This window comes from Mus pahari, chromosome 11 (assembly GCF_900095145.1).
Source record: "Mus pahari chromosome 11, PAHARI_EIJ_v1.1, whole genome shotgun sequence".
Lineage (NCBI taxonomy): Eukaryota > Metazoa > Chordata > Mammalia > Rodentia > Muridae > Mus > Mus pahari.
The window spans coordinates 23,227,686-23,249,660 of NC_034600.1; the positions used below are offsets into that span (position 1 = coordinate 23,227,686).

Below are 21,975 nucleotides of genomic sequence, written 5' to 3' on the forward strand. Positions count from 1 at the left end.
AGGAGGAGGAGAAAGAAAAGTCCACAATCCTACAATCCCCCAAAAGCTCTATATCACCTCTTAATGACTCCATCACTTCCCTACAGCATCACCCTGTGGCCAAGCCTTTAAAATGTGGGTGGGTATAGACATCCAAACTACAGCAGACATTGAGGCTGTATCCAGTATTTGTTACAAATGGCACCAGTACAATAATGCATCCGCATTGGTACTTTTGGGTACACTCATTCCATTTTTCCCTAGGACAGAATCCTGGGATTTGAGCTACTGGTTAAACACTGCATGTTAGAGTCATGACTTTTCCATTACAGTAAATGTGTAGCTCACAAGTTCTTCCCAGCATGCCTGACTGGAGAATAATAAAGGCATGGCTTGTTTGAAATAAACAGATAATAGTATGCAGCTCAGTGACTCAGCACACACTTACTATGTGTGAGACACTATGCACCCCACACATAAATAACACATAAGATAGATAATGAATACATTTACACTTAAAGGGAAAAAAGGAAGGAAAGCATTATCATTAGTGAAAGATAAACGTCAAGTCAAACATGAAGGCATTATTATACTTGAATGTAAAAAGTCTATCAAACTGTAGCTCGGCAATCAACAAAACTTCCAACTCAGATGTGCTTAAGATTCCATGATGATTGCTGACATTAACACCCAGACTTATTTAGGAGGCTTCTTGGAGAAAAACTCAGTGGTCAAAGGGCTAGACTTCTGCCTTATAGTTCCGTGCTGAACAAGAGAAATAGAATATATACCACATAGGCAAGCCACACATGTAATTCTAAATTTTCAAGTAATTACAGATAAAAAGGAGAGACAGGTAAAATAAATTTTAGTAGTGTATCTTATTTCCATGAATGTTCTCTCCAACATGAAATAAAAATTGAAAATGACTAAGATCTTACAAGATCTTAATTATGTATAACCTTATTTATTTCTTGTAACAACCTTCACTCCAGTGTGCTTCAATATATGTAGACACTTCTAATTTTGGACCAATCAAGTTTTCAGTGCACAACCTCATAGGTGGCTACTGGGTACCACAGAGAACAGGGAGAGTTAAAAGGCAGAAGTTGGCAGATTTTTGTGTAAAAGGGAAAATGATAAATTTCTGGGCTGTAGCCCTTTTAAAAAATGTTATGTAGGTAATTAAATAGAACTGTTTTTATTGGGTGGATGAGGTGCATCAGAATAGTGGACAGCTTTGTACCCAGGTTCCCACCGGAAGACAGAGCTAGAATGAAAAGTGGCTCTCTCAAGGGAAGACAGGACTGTGTTCTCTTTCACAGGGATCCCAGTGTCTTATCTCTTCTCCTGGAAGCCCAAGTCATCACGACTTAGAAGGGTGGCTAGAGATTGTAACTCTGATGGAGACTGCACAGCTCAGCACCCTGCCGTTGCTACCTCAAAAACCTCCACAGAGCTACTGAGAACACACGCAAATCAAGGCCACTGGATGAAGGGTGGGGCCCAGCAGCATGGAGAACAGAGTTACAGTGCATCCGTGCCCTCTTGGCTCCTGCAGTTCCCAGCGCTTGCTTATCCCATCTCACCAAAGAGTGGATCCAGATCTCTGAATAGATCACCAAGACAGGGACAGTCTAAAAAGACACATTAGTAGTCAAGGTTCCGAGGAATACTACAGTAAAGAAACTCACTTGTGTACCCCAACTCTCTTCTCTCTCCCATACTTTTGGAAGTGGACACATCTAACCAGTAGAACCAAAGCATACGGTAGATAGATTCAGGACATATTTTCAGAGCGACTTCTTCAAGACTGCAAACTCTGTGGCACCTTGTTTGATATTTTTTAAAGCCCCATACAATAATCCTTATTAATAATACAGCCAAGCCCTGCCGCACCTCTGCCTTACCTCTGATCTTACCCAAACATTATTTTTCAATTTGAACTTGAATGTTCCCGTGTAAGGTAAACTGAGTCTAGCCTCTTCTCCCTCCTGTGAATTGGACTTGGTTCCTCTATCAAGGATTACCTCAGCGACTCCTGGAACCCTCAGCAAAGTCTTCCTCCCCTCCCCCCCCAGAACATGAACAGACTTTCCTAACCCACCCAGGTAATTAGGAACCATTGGAGAGTGTGTCCCAACACATCCTCTCATCTCCCGTCATCAGGGGCAATCGGACATCCTAGAAGAGACCTTGAAATTCTGCACAATCCTCAATGGATTTAATCCTTCTAAGGCAGACAAGCTCCATCAATGTTTATCATCCTTGATCATTTTAGGGCAAGAACAACATCACTTTAGCACTCAACTATCACTTTCAGTATCGTGATATATAGAGAGATAGATGATAGGTGACAGATAGGTAGATAGACAGACAGACAGACAGACAGACAGACAGACAGACAGACAGACAGACAGACAGACAGATAGATAGATAGATAGATAGATAGATAGATAGATAGATAGATAGATAGATAGATAGAGGTGAGAGGGGCAACATAATTCAGTGGTTACTTCGAGTCCTGCCTATGTATGACTAAGGTAACTTTCACCATCACAAGCCACGTGGAAAGCTGTGATGGGAACACAGGGGATCCCAGACTCAAGTGGAAAGGATCATAAACCCATGGGGCAAGGCAGCTGTCATCCACATTAGAGGTAGGAAAGTGTTAGTCTTCTGGCCCAAGAAGCTTTCATTGTTCTGGTCTTGTAGAACCACAAAGGTGATAAAATCTCTCATTTAAGGATCCAATCATCAAGTTTATCATTCTTTAACCACAATAGGAAAAGTCTGAGAAAAGGAAAATGCACTCCCAAACGAGTAGACACAGGTGCAGTGTAAGAGCCAGCTGTAGCAGAGCCATCCGCTGAGCAGCTCACTGTGCCCAGAATAGCCAAGGGAAGGAATAGGGACCACCTCAGATAAGGGTGGGCCGGTAAGATGGTCTTCTGTGTTCCATGTCAACTTTTAAAGTGATCATGGCAGCACCAAGCATCGTATTTCTTCTTTCTCACATGGCTGTGCCAGTCCCCATCTGTCAGCTTACTTGTGAAAATGTCAGAGTTTATAGCCTGCATCACAACTAGAGGCATACATCTCCTGTGTGTCCCGCCAAACACATAAATAGAAAAGTTATTTGGAAGCAAATAAGTGCCAATTAACTCTTGTCTAGAGCTTCATGCTTGTTTCTAAGATGGTTTAATGCAGTGCAGTCTAAGCTAGTATAAATGCTTACGCAAAGAATTACTAAAACGATAAACATACACTGTGGTTAAAACAGAACTTGAAATATTAAAATTTAGGCATTGTTAGGAATATGGTAACTTTGGGCATTTCTATGTCCATTCAATGGAATCCTTTGATAAGTCTTGGGCACTTTAATCTTAACAAATGTCAAGAAAATGAACTAGACAATTAGACATTTGGTCATACGTATGCGTATTCCTGCAATCTAATTTTTAAATGAAATATGTTTTATGTTGGGTATTCAACAGTTGCTGGAAATTACCTTGATTCGGCTGTAGTGACGGGCACTTGCTTAATTAAGCTCAAGTGAAGCTGTGAGTTTGGTTCCCAGCACCACCAAAAAAAAAAGCAAAAATTACTGAGGAGGAATTCGAGGAAAATGAATATTAAATAAGACAGTCCTTAAAGTCGAGACATTCGAGAAGCTGCCTTCATGAGGACGGTTAAGAGGGAAGCTAGCTGTGGACAGTGCTCAGCAGAGGGACACAGGCTCAGCATGCCCAGCTTGGGCTTCATGCCCAGAACCACAGAAGATAACAGGAGACTCTTGCTTCTCATTTGTCCCATTCTTCATTTGTCTACATGGCTCTACCAATCCTGCCAACTATTCACAAATGCCCTCCTGATGCTCCTTGAAGTACTATATACAGTAGAAAGATGAAATATTACAGTGTGAAAGTAAACTAAACATCCGTCTGTGGATGTGTGCTTAATATACATCTGCATGGTAGAAATTATGCTGTAATGTCATCACAAACTCTTCAAGAAAGTTACGGTGTGCTCACAATATAATGTTCAGGAAAATGGGATACAATTTTTGCAGAAAATACAATTCCTTTGCAAATCTCTATTTATTACATACACTTGCAGAGAAATGCCTGTCAGGGAACACCTCAGATAGCTTAGTACAGAGTTTTCTCTGACGGATGGGATTTCAGGAGATTTAACTTATCTTCCTTCATAACTTTCTGGGACTTTCAATTTTTCCGAAATAAATGCTGCTTTATAAATGAAAAACTGATTTTTCAAATGTTATGGCAAAGTTTGTAGCCTACAACACAACAAAGGCATAGGTCTACTGCCAAAGACCTAAGTAAAAAAGTTTCTTGAAAACAAATGAGTGCTAATTAATTGTTGTCTAGAGCACCACATTTGTTTTTAAGATGGCATAATGAAATGGCAGTATTCCACCCCAAACAGAAGAAAAGAGCAGAAGTCATTGCAGCTGCACAGTTATTTTTCCCTTTCTATGTACAGTGTTGACATTCTCAGTAACAACAAACCCTACTTTTAAAGCACAAACATCAATTTAGCCACTTGTTTTTTTAAAAGTTAAACTTTAGTACACATAATATGTTCATCACAGTAGCAAGATCAGCCTATGCTACCTGGCAAGACCTTGTGTCATAGGGAGGAAGGTACCTACCTACATACATATATACATGATAGGTAGGTAGCTAGGTAGGTAGGTAGGTAGGTAGGTAGGTAGGTAGATAGATAGATAGATAGATAGAATATGATAAGATAAATACATAGATTGATGGTAGTTATAAAGATACATACATACAAACATACAGATAGATACATAGATGATAAATAGATACATACATACATAGATGATAGATAGATAGATAGATAGATAGATAGATAGATAGATAGATAATACATAGATACATAGATTTATGGTAGACACAAATATACATACATACAAATATACATAAGTAGATAATAGATAGTTGATAAAGACATATATACATAGATAATAGATAGATAGATAGATAGATAGATAGATAGATAGATAGATAGATAGATAGACAGACAGGGAATCTTCCATTCAGAGCCATCGGGGGTGACAAGAGTTCTGACTTCTGCATCTTTGGTTCCAAGCATCACACAGTGCTGGGCCAACCCTATGAGGTAGGACTGAGCTGCAAGTCGAGACCATGGATCCTTCAGAGGCTGTCACCACACCCACATTCCTTCAGTGCCCTGACTCTCAGGGACTTGTCCTGGAACTGACATTGTAGAGGTCTGTAACGTTGCTTAAGGCTAAAAAGACGACCACAGAGAGCTTTGCTTAACTGATGTGCTTCGAGGAATCTAGGGCAGAAATGGCAGCCTATAAACTAGGTTTAATGAAAGGGCCCAGATCAGTCTATGGAATGTATCGCTTCTTGGCCTTTTGGCTAAGATCAAGTGCAGACTAAGGCATGTTTCACTCTCGCTGCAAACATGCCTTGTCCAGACTAGGAAGAATAAGACTGGACCTAAAAAATGTTTCCCTCCTCATCATAGATTTCTTAAGCCCAGGAAATGTTGGTAGAAGCCTGGGCCCCAGATACTTGGCTCGCCATTTAATAAAAATTTGTCCTGGGAGAATCACTAAGCTCTCTAAGCTCACTCTGCATCTTCATCTGCAAAGGAAACAGGACAGAGCCCTCTTAAGGCTGCAAAGACTCAAGGTGGTAATGTTAGTGACGTGCTTGGATCACTGTGAATCCAAACTAGCCTGAAGTGAACAGTAGTTGGCCTGGGGAAGTGGCTTAAGAAATAAAACATTTGCTGTGCAAGCATGAAGACTAAGCTTAGGTACCCAGTACCCAGGTAAAAAGCTGGGACTCTGCCATCCCAGCAGTAGAGGGGCAAAGATTGGTGGATCCCTGGAGCTAGCCATGATAGCCACATTGTCCAGCTCCAAGTTCAGTGAGAGATCTTGTCTCAAAAAATAAGGTGGAAAGCAACTGGGGAAGATTCCTGGGCTAGCTAGTTCTATGTCAACTTGACACAAGCTAGAGTCATCTGAGAGGAGGGAGCCTCAATTAAGAAAATGCCTTGATAAGACCAAGTTCTGGGCTATCCTGTTAGGCATTTTCTTAATTGGTTATGGATGTGGGAGTGCCCAGCCCACTGTGGGTGGGGTCATCCCTGGGCTGCTCATCCTGAGTTCTTTAAGAAAGCAGGCTGAGCAAGCCTTGAGGAGCAAGCCAGTAAGCAGCACCCCTCCATGGCCTTTGTATCAGCTCCTGCCCCCTGGTCCCTGCCCTGTTTGAGTTCCTGTCTGACTTCCTTCAATGATGAACTGTGATGTAGAAGAATAAGCCTAATAAATCCTTTCATCCCCAAGTTGATTTGATCATGGTATTTCATCATAGCAACAGTAATCCTAACTAAGATAATACCTGACAACCTCTGGCTTCAGCATATGCACATGTACCCTCATATATATGCACATTAATACATACACACAATTATCAATGAACTGATTCTTAGACTACAGTGTGCTACAGAACAATGTTCATTTGAAAACTGAGAAACTAGTATTCTAAGTGAAATTACTATTTTATCTTACTTCCTCGGAAGAAAATAATTGGCTTAGGCCTACAGAAAGGTAAATGTTCTAAATTAAATGCTTATTGACTAAAGGAGATGACAAAGAGAAAGAGAGCCATCTAGACATCCAGATAGAAGAAAACTTTAAAAAAGAAAAGTGTCAGTTCCTTATGTGAGGAATAGATAAGGATCATACCATGAGACTTTCAAAATATGTACCTCATGACCCATGAACATTATTAAGGTAAATACATATAAAAGATAATATTAGGACTATATTAGGACTACAAAATGATATTTTTGATTTCTGATTTTCTTGTGTAAATACATAGTGTTCAAAGATACTAAGGCTCAGACTGATAATGATCAGGTTTTTTGATTTCTTACTCATTTATAATCATTGAACTGGGAATAATAAGCAGGTGTGTTCTGAGAAAAGGAAAAAGAAGGTAAGTTCTCCACTCTTCTCCAAGAGTTGCACAGGTTTGGACCACCATATACTGATGATTTGTAAGAGCCAGAGGGTGCTGGATGACTTCAAGGAAACTTCCAGACACAACAGGGCTGATGCCCGTGTGAGCATGCGGAGACTGTGGCAGCATCGCTGGACCTGCACATTCTCAAACCACACCAAACCCGGCCCTGAGAACGGGGTGTGGTCACAAAGTCTCATGCCTCCAGCTGTTTGTAATCGACACCTGCTGAGAAAGGGGAAATGAGTTTTCTCCAGTGGGGTGACACTAGTATATCTATCAAATTCCAGGGCAGGTCCCTTGCCCACAAGTGGCTGACTAACACAAAAACAGACCCCACGGGTTTTCTGAGCTTTTGTTTGTTTGTTTTGTTGGTTGTTTGATTGGTTGTTTGGTTGGCATTTGTTGTTTTATTGGGGTTTTGTTTGTTTTGATTTAGGTTTCCGTAATGGGGAGTGGTGTTGAGAGACAGAAAGAACATAGTATTGGGTGGGTATAGGGAGGGAGGCTGTAGGAGAAGTTGGGAGAGGGGAAGAAGGGGAAAATATGATCAAAAATATACTATATAAAAATGTTTTAAACAGTATTTTTTAAAAAGAAAAAATTACTAAATGATATTGGACAAATAGCTTATTACAGACAGCCCTTCCCTCCCCACACAATTTGCAAGTTGAAAACAATACAAATGAAGATGTGTTTGCAAGTATCCTTGAGCTCACAAGACAGTTCAGTCATAAGAAGCAGATGCCCCAGAACAGGGACATCGTGAGTCTGGGGTCTGGGAAATTTCTCCCCTCCTGGCATTAGTACACAAACACAAAGAGCCTGGAAGTTGGGAAGCCAAGCAGAAAGCAGTACTGTAAGACAGACTGGGACCAACACTGTAGCGATCACTGTAGCTATCTCTGGGGGCGCAAAAGAGACTAAGGAGGAAGCCGTGTGTAAACAGCCTCGGCTTCTGGGTAGGATGCTGGATTTCAGAAACCGAACAGCAGCTCAGTCCCAGAATGCAATGCTCTGCCACTAAGGTCTGAAAGAAAGCAGAGGTAAGTTCCCTCTGAAGGAAAATAGCCTCACTGGGGGCCTCGAGTTGCCTCTGTTTTTCATACACGATGTCCAGCACTCAGTCAAAATTACCAGGCACACGGGATGCTATTAGTTTACCACTGAATCTTGTTAAAAATGGACCCACGGAGAGCCTGTGCGTCTCTGAGCTGAAACTGTTATTCAGGGATGTACATGGTCTTGGCCCATGCAGCTTTACATCTTAAGAAGCCGCAAGCAGGGCATTGTAATAGGTGTCTATAATCCCAGCTACTGGGAGGCTGAGGCAGGGCAATCACAGGGCCAAGCCAGCCTCTGTGCAATGTAGCAGGGCCCAGTCTCAAAAGACAAAACAAGAAAAGGAGTAAGTGTTCCGTAGAGACTTTAATCCCTCACTCTACTACCCAGAGCAAACCAGCTAACACAGCAAGGTGCAGGACACAGAGCCTGGCTTCCCAGATGCCTGGGCCTCATCCAGGCAACCTGAGACCAGTGGGGCCTGCTGGGGTGCTGTGTGGCTGTCCATAACCAACGTGGCATGGTTACTCCACCCTAGGGGCAGAACTCACTTCTTCAGACTATGCCAATGGCGTCACCGTTCAGCCGTCCATGTGCAAAACAAACTGGCACTCCATTCAGATTCCTTCTTGGGGATAAAAACCTGGAAACACATCATGCTGCTAACTTAACTGCCCGGATGACCGACACAGATACCCCACTAAGGACTGGTTCTTTAAGGGGACCAATTGGTCCAAGCTGCAGGTTAAGTCTCGCAGTTCATATACACATGAAGGTGTATCCATTTCACACTGAGATAGGTCACATCATGGGAAGCATTGTCCCTCCTGCTTGTGACAGGTGAGTGACATCCAGTCTTTGAATGCCTCAGCACCATCACTAAGTCATTGGGTCACTGGGTCAGCTGTTTCCAATCGGACAGCTGTAACCCTTGAATTAAGCTGTGTGCCACCCAGCCACAAGCAGGTTGGCATTTTATCCTCACCTATTTATCCATTCATTTTGGGGAATTACCTTTGACCACCAGAGCTGGTGTAGAAAGGCTTCGTCTTTCTTGGTCACTTTCTAGGTTAGCAATCAGAACAAGCCAGGTGAAGATGACAGAGGGCAAGGCCTAGACCCAGGTTGAAAACCAAGCTCTGCCTCCTCCAGCATGGCTTCTCCTCTCTCCAGCAGCAGCAGCCAGATGGGCAGTGTAGAGAAAGGTCCTCAGGGCATGAAACTGAAGTCCAGCTCTATTGTATAATGTTCCCTTGTGTGTCCCATGTTGGCCCCTTCCCCATGAAAGGTAGGCATTAGCAGAGGATGGCTTAGGAAAAGGGGAAGTTGGAGTTGGTAGGATGAACTGCCCAGGTTCATGTAAGTGGAGGAAGAACTCAGACTCAGCTCCCAGGAGTGCACCATTTTATACCCCAGCAGGGAACATTAGAACATTAGAATTGTCTTGTTTTTATTTTTCAGAATCACCCTTAAGCTCTTCCTACAAATGCAAAACACCCTATTGTGGCAACTTCCAATGCACATTTCCACTTAACTTCAGAGATTTGCCTGATGTCTTTAGGACAACAACAGCAGAGGAAGGCGACAGTTCCTGCAGCTTCTATTCAGTGTCACTCAAGATTCTGCAGCTTCTATTCAATGTCACTCAAGATTCTGCAACTTCTATTCAATGTCACTCAAGATTCTGGCTAATCTTTATATTCAGATCAGGGACAGACAATGCCATTAAAAAAATACATGGAACTTTGACTATATTGAAATTTATAACTTCTGTTCACCTAAAGATATCATTGAGAGAATAGAAAATCAAGACATAATAAAAGAAAGTGTTTTCAATACACATAGCTGACAATGAATTCATCTCTTCATAGATATTAAGATAAACAACATGTATGTCTGATAGTTAACCTCCTTATGTATAAAAATGGAAGATCATATAGCTTAGCAAGATACGTAAACTCCTACAAATCAACTCAATAAAAACTGGGCAGGTAGTAAGTATCTAAAGGGTTCTCAGCGTTGTTACAATTTTTTAGACAGTTGCTCTCTATGTAGCTCAAGTTGGCTTCAAACATGTGGCACTCCTGCCTCAGTGTGTTGAAATTACAGACATGAGCCACTGTGCCAACTTTAGCCTCATTATTGATTGGGTAAATTTACCTGAAAATGAGACATTACTGTATGTTTACCACTAAACACACTGATTCCAAGGGCCTGATACCAAAGGCCACAAGAATGTATATGAACTGGATAGCTTATGTGCAGCTGGGGAGAACATAGCAATAGAAAGAGATATTTTGGAAATTGAGCAGTAATATTGAAGCTAAATATTCTTATGCATTATAAGACAACACTTTTATTCCTATGCATGCCTACCCAACAGAAATGTGCCCGTGTGCGTATGTGTTTCAGAAACCTGCATATGGATTTCATAGCATTGCTTACAGTATCTTCAAACTGGAAGCATCCCCAGTGCCCATCAACCGTAGGATGGATAAAGAAGCTGTTATACACGCACCCAGTGGAGTGAAGAGAAGGAAAAGGAATTGATGCATCCAGACACATGGAGAAATCTCTCAAATAAGATGTTTTGGGAAAGAAGCCAACATGGAACACTGTAGCATGAGTGTGAATTTGTGAAACTGAAAAAGCAAGCAACAGCAATCAATAACGTGAGAAGGAAAGATGCTGGTTTCCATGGTGGCCAGTAAGGATGAGCTGGCTCAAGGTTGGTTTCTGGAGGGCTGATCATGTGAGTCACTGGACCTGAGTCTGAATCACAAAAATTCCCCTATTTTATGAAAATTCAAACAGTGACTCACTTAAGGTTATTTTCTGTGTCAGCTACATTTTGAAAACTAGGTTTGCTTTAAGTTTATCACTTAAAGAACATGTAAATAATTTTTAAAATATTAGAAAGTAATGAATAATTATGAACATGAACCCAAGCAGTTTGGGCAGCAGAAGAGAAGAGAAAGCAAATCACGTTATTATATAATGATCTTACTGATACAGTGAGTCTATAAAGTTGCTGCTGGAAGAAGACTGTGGCTTCTTATGATGCATAATATTAGCATTTAGAACATAGTATTAACTAGATTGATATAATGCACCATATACTTCAATAATGATGCACACCCACTAACTTTTGTATGAAACTCCCTGGGCAATAGTGTTGTTGTTTTACAATTAACTCACAGATTGGTGAGAAACCTGTGACTTTAAAAAAAAAAAACAAAATATGAAGTGAGACAATTAAATTCTCTCACAAAAGAATCAAAGCTTGAATACATGTGAGAATGAGAGATGTTTTAGTGAGAAATTCATGTGTTTCAAAAAAGGACATCTGGGCATGGTTGAGAACACCTGTAATCCCAGCTCTTGGAAGCCTAAGGAAAAGGGATTCCTGGAGACCAAGGCTATCCTGGGCTACATAGTAAGTTTCAGGATATCCTGGGCTACATAATAAGTTTCAGGATAGCCTGGGTTACATAGTAAGTTTCAGGCTGGCCTGAGCTATGAGAGCTTATTTTATAAAACCAAGCTACTGAGTTGGTAAAACTGTGGGTATGGTAGAAGTTAGACTCATGAGGGACACAGAGTTATTAATGGCAACACAAGGTTGTAAAGCATTAGCTAAAAACAATATTCAAAGAACAGCTAGGTCCTGATGCAGGCAGAGAGGTACTCTGTCTTGTATGGCCTTATGGTATTTATTTGCATGGTTCCTGGCATGCATCTGTGACCATTATTTAAGGCTACTTGAGTTCACATTTCTCCCATTCCATCAAAAAGTCATAAAGCAATCATCCATGGGACAGACACTATTAACCCTAGGAAAAAAATGGCAATACTCACAAAGCAAACCATACACTTGTTGAATGAGGTCTTAATAGCTGCCAAGTGTTGGGGTGATGATTTTGAAAGTGGAGGAAACACCAGATGATGGATGGTGACCTTGGTGTTGCAAAACCACAAAAAATTGAGTGTGGGACACGCTGGTTACAACAGTGGATAAAATACTCATGCTTAATTCTAAGTAAGATGGATGAAAAACTACAGGAACTTCATCAATGCACTTCCTTGATAGAGGAAGATCCTCTGATAAAAGAGCAGTTGATAATTTAAATGTTCCTTTGTATAGCATCCAATCATGGTCACCCCTTTATGCCATGATCGTGGGGGAGGGGTGTAAATAAATGACTGAGTGCAACCTTGCAAACTTCCTATTCCTCCAGGGGTAACAGGTTGAAGTTCATCAAACAGTGATGTCCCATCATTTTTATGCCCTTCATCACAATAATATACCTTATCACAGAATGAACTACAAGTTATTGCCAAGACAGGTCTTTCCAGAACTATGTCTACTATGGTTTCCAGTGCCAACCAACAGCTCAACCAAAGAGGCAACACTTTTCTATGTTCAAGTGAAATAATGCAATGTCTGAGATTGGCTTTAAAATAAGCTCCCCTACCCATCACACACACACACACACACACACACACACACACACGGGGGGGGGAGGGCTGTGGTAAGGACACATACACCAAAAAAAAAGGAAGAACATTGGAGATTGTTTAAGCTAAATGATGGCGGTTCATGAACTCTTGTATTCCATGTGTATTTTAAATTTTTAAATAAGAGAAGTAACAAAAAACCTCTCCTAGTAATGAAAACAAAACAGAAACATCAAAAGAAACGAGACAGCAGCTGACAAACGTGCCTACTTGCTGTACTTCGTTGTGTATTAAGAGTGTGGGTGGACCTGACTACCCATAAAGTCTATGATAGGGGTATGTATGAACCCCATTTTCTAGGCACTTTCTCAGCCCATCTTGGCATCACTAAGCTTAGAGAGATGACTTAAGATCACAAGTGTTGTAAGTAACAGAGGCAAGATGTAAATGCATTAAGTTTTCCCCCTAAAGTTTTCCTCCACCTCTCCTGGGGACATTCTTACTGATAATCTTACAAGTTTTTAAAAATCCATGAAAGTGCCCTCCACCTCCTGTTCATCGCTGATATCTGACTTATGAACTGAGTCATAACACCATAAACTGAGCCTTTGATCAAGCTACCACCTCCCGGCTCCCACACTGCTAGCTCTTGCGGCTTTTAAATAGTTGCGCTGATAGAGTTGGGGAAGCTAGTCCTCTTGTTTACATTAGTCAGATAAATGGCATGGTCTCAGATACAGTTCAGGAAATAAATCAGGTGTTGTCTAAATTAATCACCTAAATAAAATAGAGGGACTCAGTAGCCAAGCAAAATGCCAGTACCCAGAGTCCCGCCCTCCGTACTGATCCTCATAGTCTCTGAAACGCCTTTGTGTAAGTATGGCCCACACTTGCAAGTAAAAGAATAGTCTCGGGCTCTACACATTCATTTTTAAAGATAGCTTGACTTGCATCATTTTATCTGTCCTCAAGTCTTCAGGAAGTCCCCTTCTCGCCCACCTGCTTTGATGTTGTAAAACTGTCCTCCATAGACCTCCCCAACTTTAGCATCCTGTCTTTCATCAGAGCTCAAGAAGAAACATGTTGCATAGATACAGATCAACTCAAATGTGATCATTTCTTTTCTGACTTTTCCCTAAAATATATTTGAAGCATTTTTAGCCAACATAAGGTGGTATAAGCTTTATTTTTCATTGACTCATGTGTTTTCTAGTAAAACAGAAAATCGTGACCACGTTACCTGAATCTTTGACCCACCTGTGACATTAATATTCTCTGCGGGAACAGGGAGAGAATATACTGCCTTGTTCCAAGCAGGCAGGAAATCTCATTTTAATTCCTTGAGAATTGAGCTAAAATTTAGAAGTTACACCAGTGAAAAATATAACAACGAATCTGAAAGAATGCCATGTCTAATCAAGAGCCAAGTGTTCTAACAGTCAAGCATTTCCCACAGTGCCAGGTTTGCGCTTAACATCATCTCGGCTTTCCTTTAAATACTGGCCGTGATTTTACTATAGCATTATACACCACATCAAGGCAGGGCTACATTCTGAGAAATGAATCATTTCTGTCACTGTGTGAACACTGTCAAATGTGCTTGATGGAACTGAGAGAGGGTTGTCCACACCACACCAAGGCTAAGGACATCGCTGTGCCACAGAGTCAGCTCACCACTAGTGGCAAGGTCATTTTGCAATGCATTGCTGTCTATAGACTTGGGCTTAGAAGAATTTCTTTTGTGATTTCCATTCACCACACAGCTATAGTCCTAGGAAATAAAGCTTCCTGTACTCAGGCCGAGGGAACCTGTAGCTCACGTATTTTTAACTTTTTGAAACAGAGGCTCACTCTATAAATCAAGGCTGGCTTTGAGCTCACAGCCATCCTCTTGACTCAGTCTCCCAAATGCTGGGATTATAGGCTGGCTTTATAATCACATCTTGAGGTGTCACTGGTACAAATGAAAATGTGTAAACTCCCAATATGTAAATATATTACAAAGAGTTAATATTCAAAAGTCAAAGGAAAAAACTTAATAAACAGGTATAAAGGAGAAATCCTTTTAAAGGAGAAATGGACTGTACTGGCTGGCTTTGTGTCAACTTGACACAGCTGGAGTTATCACAGAGAAAGGAGCTTTAGTTGGGGAAATGCCTCCATGAGATCCAGCTGTAAGGCATTTTCTCAATTAGTGATCAAGGGGGGAGGGCCCCTTGTGGGTGGTGCCATCTCTGGGCTGGCAGTCTTGGTTCTATAAGAGAGCAGGCTGAGCAAGCCATGGGAAGCAAGCCAGTAAAGAACATCCCTCCATGGCTTCTGCATCAGCTCCTGCTTTCTGACCTGCTTGAGTTCCAGTCCTGACATTCTTTGGTGATTAACAGCAGTATGGAAATGTAAGCCAAATAAACCCTTTCCTCCCCAACTTGCTTCTTGGTCATGATGTTTGTGCAGGAATAGAAACCCTGACTAAGACATGGACATACAAGCACAAAGCCATTTTAAAATTATGAAAATCAGAATTCAAGACTGTAATACCTTGGCAATCTGATTTATTTCATCTCAAAATGTTTTTTAAAAATTAACCTTTTCTATTCTATAATATTTAAATTATATTTACTGCTGTATGAATATTTATACAGTTTTGATCAAGAGGGATGAATATCAACTTAAAAATAGAGTTTGCAATAGGCAGACAATATGATTGTTTTTAACTTCATGTATTGGAACCAAATGTACAGAGAAAACAGTATCACACTGCAAATGTCTTCCGTCTCTCCAGGGTGCAATGCTTGTCACTGACTAAAACCCACAGACCAATATGGCTCACAGGACAAAGCATTTTTACATACAGCTAACACCCCAAACTGAGTTTTCCTGTGTTGTCTTCTCAACATGAACTACAATAATCTAAATAACCAGAATTAAACAACTAATTTTTGCTAATCTATTTAATTTTTTATTTAATTTTAATAGAAAAATATTTACTAAGTTCAAGTAAGAAATAGTTCTGAAATTTTTATAAGATTTAGCAAGTGTCTTTATTGCATTTTCCCTTTATTTGTATTCAGTAAGCAAAAATGAGAAAGAAAATGTGAAGTTAGTTGTTATACCTCCATTCAAGATCATGAACTAGAATAGAAGTCCTCCCTCATGGCCTCTGCCTTCTAATAAGTTTATGAACATGCATGCAGTTCTACCTAATTCGATAAAATGTTGAAGAATTCCTGCCTTGGGGGTCAAGTTGGGAAGGTTAAAATGTCTGTCTAGTAATGAGGTGACAGAGAACTCACAGAACCTGTAGTCCCTTTAACATTAAATCAGCACAAATATAAGAAGCATGTGTAACTCTTCATGCCTCTAGAGCCAAGGATATCCATCCCTCACCAACCCCCCCACCCCCCACCCCCCAGCAAGTGAAAGCAGGGTGAATACAGCAGTAGATGCAGAGGAAAGACAGCCATGTTGCTAAACATCTTTCGTGCTTCAGGCAAGATGCGTAAGGCTGCATAAATGGACCAGACCAACTGGGCTGTGTACTCCCTAGGTGCAACACTTAAAAACATCTCTCCAGTGAAGTGAGGGAATGTCTCATGAAATTGGTTGTTTGGAAATAAGCCTCTCTTTCCTTTGAGCATATGGTGGTCTGAAGGTGCACATCTCAAGATTCAACAACAGCCATTTGATTAGTTTTTAAATAAGAATAAACAACAAAAAAAAGGGATTCACGAATCACATCCCCAACTCCTACCTCATACAGATTCTTTTTTTTTTTTTTTTTTTTAAATCTGAGCTCAGTGAATTTAGATACAGCCTCCTCCACAAAGCCCTCTTCCGAATGCTTAGTCATCATAGCTGGAGTTGGACTTTACTTGTGTAGAGGCTTGAGCTACAACAGGTAAAAATGAAAGTAATTAAGAACGGTGAAGAGGAAGCTGTCTCTAAGAGCTGGAGAGAGTGCTGAGTTAGATGGGATGGTAGAGAAGTACATCTCAAGTCAGAGCAGAGCACACCGGCAGACACTGACTGCTAACGAGGAAGGTTTCCCCTGCCCTGAGTGGGGAGGACTTAGAAAGACGTACACCCAGATACATATTTGAAAACAGGAACACTCTTTTGGAGGCAGTGAATCACTTTAAGTATTTTTTTAAACAAATTCACCTGATTATATTATTATTGTTCTAAAGAAATAGCCACTGTGGAAATGCTGATAAGACAAACTAATAATTTTCCATAAAATCCTGGAATACCATGAGATCAATGGAGCAGAACAAATATTCCTCCAACTTGGGCACATTTGGTTAGAAGTGGTTTACAACAAGAATTGAGTCATCGTTGTAACATCCAAAGATGCTGGATTCTACCTCTGTAGACGGGTGACACCTCTGGCTCATTGGATGATGTTCGTTATAGGTTTGTGTGGCTACTGACGGGATTTCTCAGAGTGCACATTTCAATCATCTCAGTCCTTAGCTTTTCGGATGCAGTGTTTGTTACTGTTTATTTGCAGTTCACGCCCTCTATGTAGCAACAATGTTGCAGTATTTTTATAGTCTTAGAAGCAGATGATCACAGCACTGGAAAGTGACACAGTTATCTGAAGGGAGGCCAATTGCGCACACTACAGACTTGGGATAGAACATATCTCCGTAGTATCTCTTCATAATTCTTCAGCTGCCTCTAGGTAGCAGTGTTCAGGAAAAGCATTATTCAGCTAGGCTAACCCATGTCAACCAAGCATTTCTCACATACAGGAAAATTTAAAAATTCTCCAAGTACAACTTCAAATTCTTTCTGGAATGCTTACATCTCAGTTTTGCTTACAAACTACAAAGGTTCCAATTCCCAACCTCCCAAATATGCATGAGGTGACAAGCACCACAGTTCATGTGACAGTAAACAGGAAAAAAAAAACTTACATAAGATGGCCTCCCCAGAACCCCAACTATTCAGCGGTTTCAAGTCTCTATTAGAGTCTAACTTAAAGATAAATATCCTGAAGATATAAGTCCTGACCTTTTCACGGCCATAAACAATGCATTGCAAATAACATGGGCAGGTTTGGCAGGCACAAAGGCTCTAACCACTCTCGAAACTCAATTCCAGAGTAACCATAAGTGGTTATTTGTGAATTTCAGAATACATACAAAGGAAAGAAATAATTTAGAATTGAGTTGGGGTGTGTATTTTAAAGGACACTGTTTTATTTTAGAGTCAGGGGTATGTATTTTAAAGGACACTGAATTATTTTAGACATAGTGGGACTTAAAATCCCTTGGGGAGGGGGGGTCTTGTGGGTCTTCTAACATTATTCAAGTACACACACACACACACACACACACACTTTCAAAAATATGTTTACTTAAAATTTTTCTTAGATTCTAGACTGCACAACTTGAATTTTCTGTAGTTCTAATACCTACATCTGCCAGCTTAGAAACTAGTTTTCCGAGCGACTGAGAGCACCTTCCAAAGTCAAAGGGCATCTTTTAAATTTCAAACTCCAAACCCTTCTGATGTGTTTAAGCACTTATCATTTACCGAAGTTAATGATTTACAGTGAAAACCAAAAGCAATCTTGTGCCTGGTGTGGTTTCAGTTCCTCTGAGTTCTAAGCTTTGTTTTAAGAGGCAGAAACATTAGGTGCCCATCCTAACCACTATTGTGTGAGCAGCAGCCTCTGAGGTTTACAGGGCACGCAGTCTGGTCAGGTTTGCACGGAAAATTCAGCCTAGAAATATTTTTCTGGAACAGCAAAGGCAAGCAGTCCCCCACACACACACCGCACCCCCACATACCTCCCTCTTCCAAGGTCTGGAATATAGAGGCAAAGAGAAAACATTTGGCTGAATAAAATCATTCCTCTTTAACTGTAATAAACAAATGGCATTTGAAATCAATATGGTTCCTATTTTGCAGGAACGGGATTCAGAGGTTAAGCCATTGCCTTCTCCACGCCTTGAGCACACAACAAACCCATTCAAATTATGACCTACAACTAAAAGGTCTCATTTACTTTAAAGTACAGAGCGTTCTTTTTAAATGACCATATTTTTAAACATAAACTCAGGGACAAATACTAATTCTTGGGAGACAGGGTCTTTATGCTGACCTCAGTGGTCAAACATTCGCAAGACCTAAACTACAACGCATGATTGACAAGGACCAACGAACGAACGCGTCTGTCTTGATAGTGGGATTAGTGCCCAGCACTACGGGTGAGCCATCACTGGCAGGTAAAGAACTCTGCCGGCCCCGAGCCAGTGAAAAAAGAAACCAAACTTTCCAAAATAGGGTAGTTTGGTCTCACCAAACCAACCTAAATCCAACAGGTGTCACACACGCTCGCCACACTAAGGTCTAGAACAGCACGGAGTGGCTAGGGAAGAAACTGAGAGAAATCTGACCTAACCTCTAAGCGGATTGCTAAGGAAAAACAAACAAACAAACAAACAAACAAACCATAAAACCCAAAACCTAAGCTAAGCTAAACCAGCCTGGTCTCTAGCCCAGCTAGTCCCTAGGCGGTGGGGTCAAAGGATGGTGCTGTCAGAATCTCTCTGCTCACTCACAGGGACATGCTTTGCTACAGGGTCTCCCGAGCACTTGTCCCTGCGCCGTCCGCTGTCCACCCAGCACCAGAGTCAGACAAGCAAGACAGCAAGGCGCCTGGGGCTGGAAGCCAGGGAAAGGAGGGTTAGAGGTACCTGCTTGTCCAAAGCGTCCCGGGCACCTGCGGGTCCTGCGTTGGTCCTGGGTGGTGCGGGCGTCCGCTCACAGCTGCAGCCCTCTAGAAGGTACATGCCTGCTGGGCGGCCGCTCTGCTCTCCTTCGAAGTAAAAGAGCACATTCTGGTAGAGAGCGAACCACTTCTCATGCCAGCGGCTCGCCTCTGCAGCCTTCTTGCTCAGGAAGCCGCGTTTGGTGCCCTCCTTGCGCGCCAGCATGGCCAGGTACAGGGCGTGCCCCTCGTTGTAGCGCACGCTCTTCTGCATGGCGAGGGCGCGGAAGGCGTTCGGGTCGTAGCCTCAGCTCCGCGGCGTGGTCATCGCAGATTGCCCTCCGGGAGGACGCACCCCAGACTGCCTGCCACGGAGCACCCCGCTCGCCGCCCAGACCTAGGGCGCCTCTCCGGGCTGAAGCACCAGCACCGTCTCCTCCCTGACCGCGCCCTCTCCGGCCCCCGACGCCTCCTGTTCCCCGGAAACCTGGTGCCGAGTGGCCCTCCGAGGGCGCCCGCACCCTTGTCACTCCACCCGAAGTATTGCGGGAGCCCAGCCTCTGCGGCGGGCTGCGCTATGCTAGGAGGCGCGCGGCAGCCAGAGGACTGTCCTCGGGCAACGCGCTCCGGGAGACAGAAGGTAAAACGTCACGTGGGAGATCAGCAGTAAGCGGCTTGGAGACCGATTTAAAGGGTAAAGCCGGCGCGGTGGCGGCCGCGGAGGCGCTGCGTGCTCACCCCAGCGCACATCCTTCACTCGCCTGCCAGGACCCTGGCCTCCGCTTCTGTCCAGATGAAGCCTGGATGGGGCAGATCGCCCAGGAGGGGCAGGAGCGTGGTAGTGCCCAGTCGCTCACAGCACAAATACGCACAAATATGCTCTCACACATATACAGGCAAACGCACACTGAACACACACATGGAGACTGAAGCATGCACACAAACACACAACGCTCATATTCGTACACAAAATCACACATGCACCCAAATACAATAAGCACAGCCATCCAAGCATACATGCACTCACAACATAAATTAGCAAATACTCTTTAATCCAATGCTCACAGTCATACACATAAAACTGCAATGTACAGTCACGAATAGCACATTCCTATGCACACAGATATACACTCACAATTACAAAAGTACATCCACAGTATGAACTTCTGAAAAATGCAAACCTACAAATTTGTACTTAAACAGGCAACTACATATATCTATATACCTTAGTGCTATCTCAAACACCTTCATATTTACTGTACTCAGTGTATACACATTTAAAATCATATACACATTCATACAATCATCAGAAAAACACACCTATACATAAATACGCACACACATTCACTGGCCTTTTCTGTCACACACACACACACACACACACACACACACACACACACACACGGTCGCAAACATGCATTTACATGTAAATGTGCAAATACATACATTCATAAACATACTCATCAGACATGAGCACTTACAGAGAGGACACAGACAGATGTATGGGCACTGGGAGGCACACATTTTTACAGCTCGTGTGCCAGAACTCACACTCACGAAAAGGTTCAGTAGCAGAAAATGGAGTCACAAGGTGACTTTGCATAAACCACAATGTTGGCTTTTCAGCTTCTACCTGCACTGTAGAGATCAAAACTAGCTGTGGATGTTGACAGGAGAAGTCGAGTGTTCCCAGAAAGCCAGCAAATGTCAATTACTTTTGGACACCTGTTATGTGATCATGGTTTTTTCAAAAAGCCAAATGTTCAGTATGACATTTTAAATAAGGCGAGAGGGGATAACCTTATCAGGGAAATGCTGTCAGGGCAGAAACTGTCCTCAGAGGCCAAACTGTCACACACACAGGCTGAGCAGAGTTCCTTGTTGAAACTGGGATTCATTTGGCTAACAAATCTTACAGCTACTGTCGGAAAACCAAGGCACTCTGCTCAAACAAAACACAAGTGGAAAAGAAATGATGTTCCAGCAGCTTCAAGAGAAAACTTGTGAAACCCCACAGTGTTCTTTTTTATTCTGCTTCACATTCTTTTTATTCCCTGGAGCCAGGTATTAAAATGAGTGGCCAAAAGAATATTGTGGAAAGAACAGAATAGCAAAATACCTCCTTCCAGGGCAAGGAATTGATGGCAATACACCTGTCTCGTCCTGCAGTTGTGGGTTCACAAATTGATCGCCGCGGGGTCCTGCCTGTTCTGAAAGGCTGTCTTTGCAGGGTGTTTTATCTCTGCCTCACTGAACAGCTGAGTGGTTTTGCATTTTACTGTAAAGGAAAAATGTCACTATTAAAATCCATATATTAGGCAAATTGCCATTTTGAACGGGCTATGGAAGAACAGGAGCCACCCTCTAACATACACTTTTTGTATGTGAAGGGTAGTGCCATGTTGAGCTGGGCTCAGTCCCGCTGAGAGCTTGCATGATTATTTAGAGAAAAACAGTTAAGTTACTGTTCACATGGTTCTAGAAGCAAGGGAGAGGGTGATGGCTCTAGGGCCTTTTCTTTCCCACTCTGTGGTCCAGCTACATACATACTGAGAAGAGGAAGCCAGAGCATAGCTGTGGGGTTGAGCACACTAGGTTCAAGCAGGAGCCAGAATGGGATTCAAACCAAGACAAAGATAATTTTGTCCTGAGTATTCGTACCTTCTAACCCCCTTGCGTTTGCTCAGATGTGAGTGGCTTCTT

At 42.1% G+C, this 21,975-nt stretch overlaps 1 protein-coding gene across 2 annotated transcripts in view; it reads right to left on the minus strand.

Annotated features, from left to right (window-relative positions):
• Nucleotides 1–20,028, minus strand: part of Rasgrf2 (Ras protein specific guanine nucleotide releasing factor 2) — a 224,423-nt gene extending 204,395 nt beyond the window's left edge. For both annotated transcript variants that reach the window (XM_021208621.2, XM_029544116.1), the window contains exon 1: nt 19,259–20,028. In XM_021208621.2, the coding sequence (XP_021064280.1) occupies nt 19,259–19,546 (288 nt within the window). In that variant the 5' untranslated portion in view covers nt 19,547–20,028. The remainder of the gene's footprint in view (nt 1–19,258) is intronic.
• Nucleotides 20,029–21,975: the final 1,947 nt, after the last annotated feature.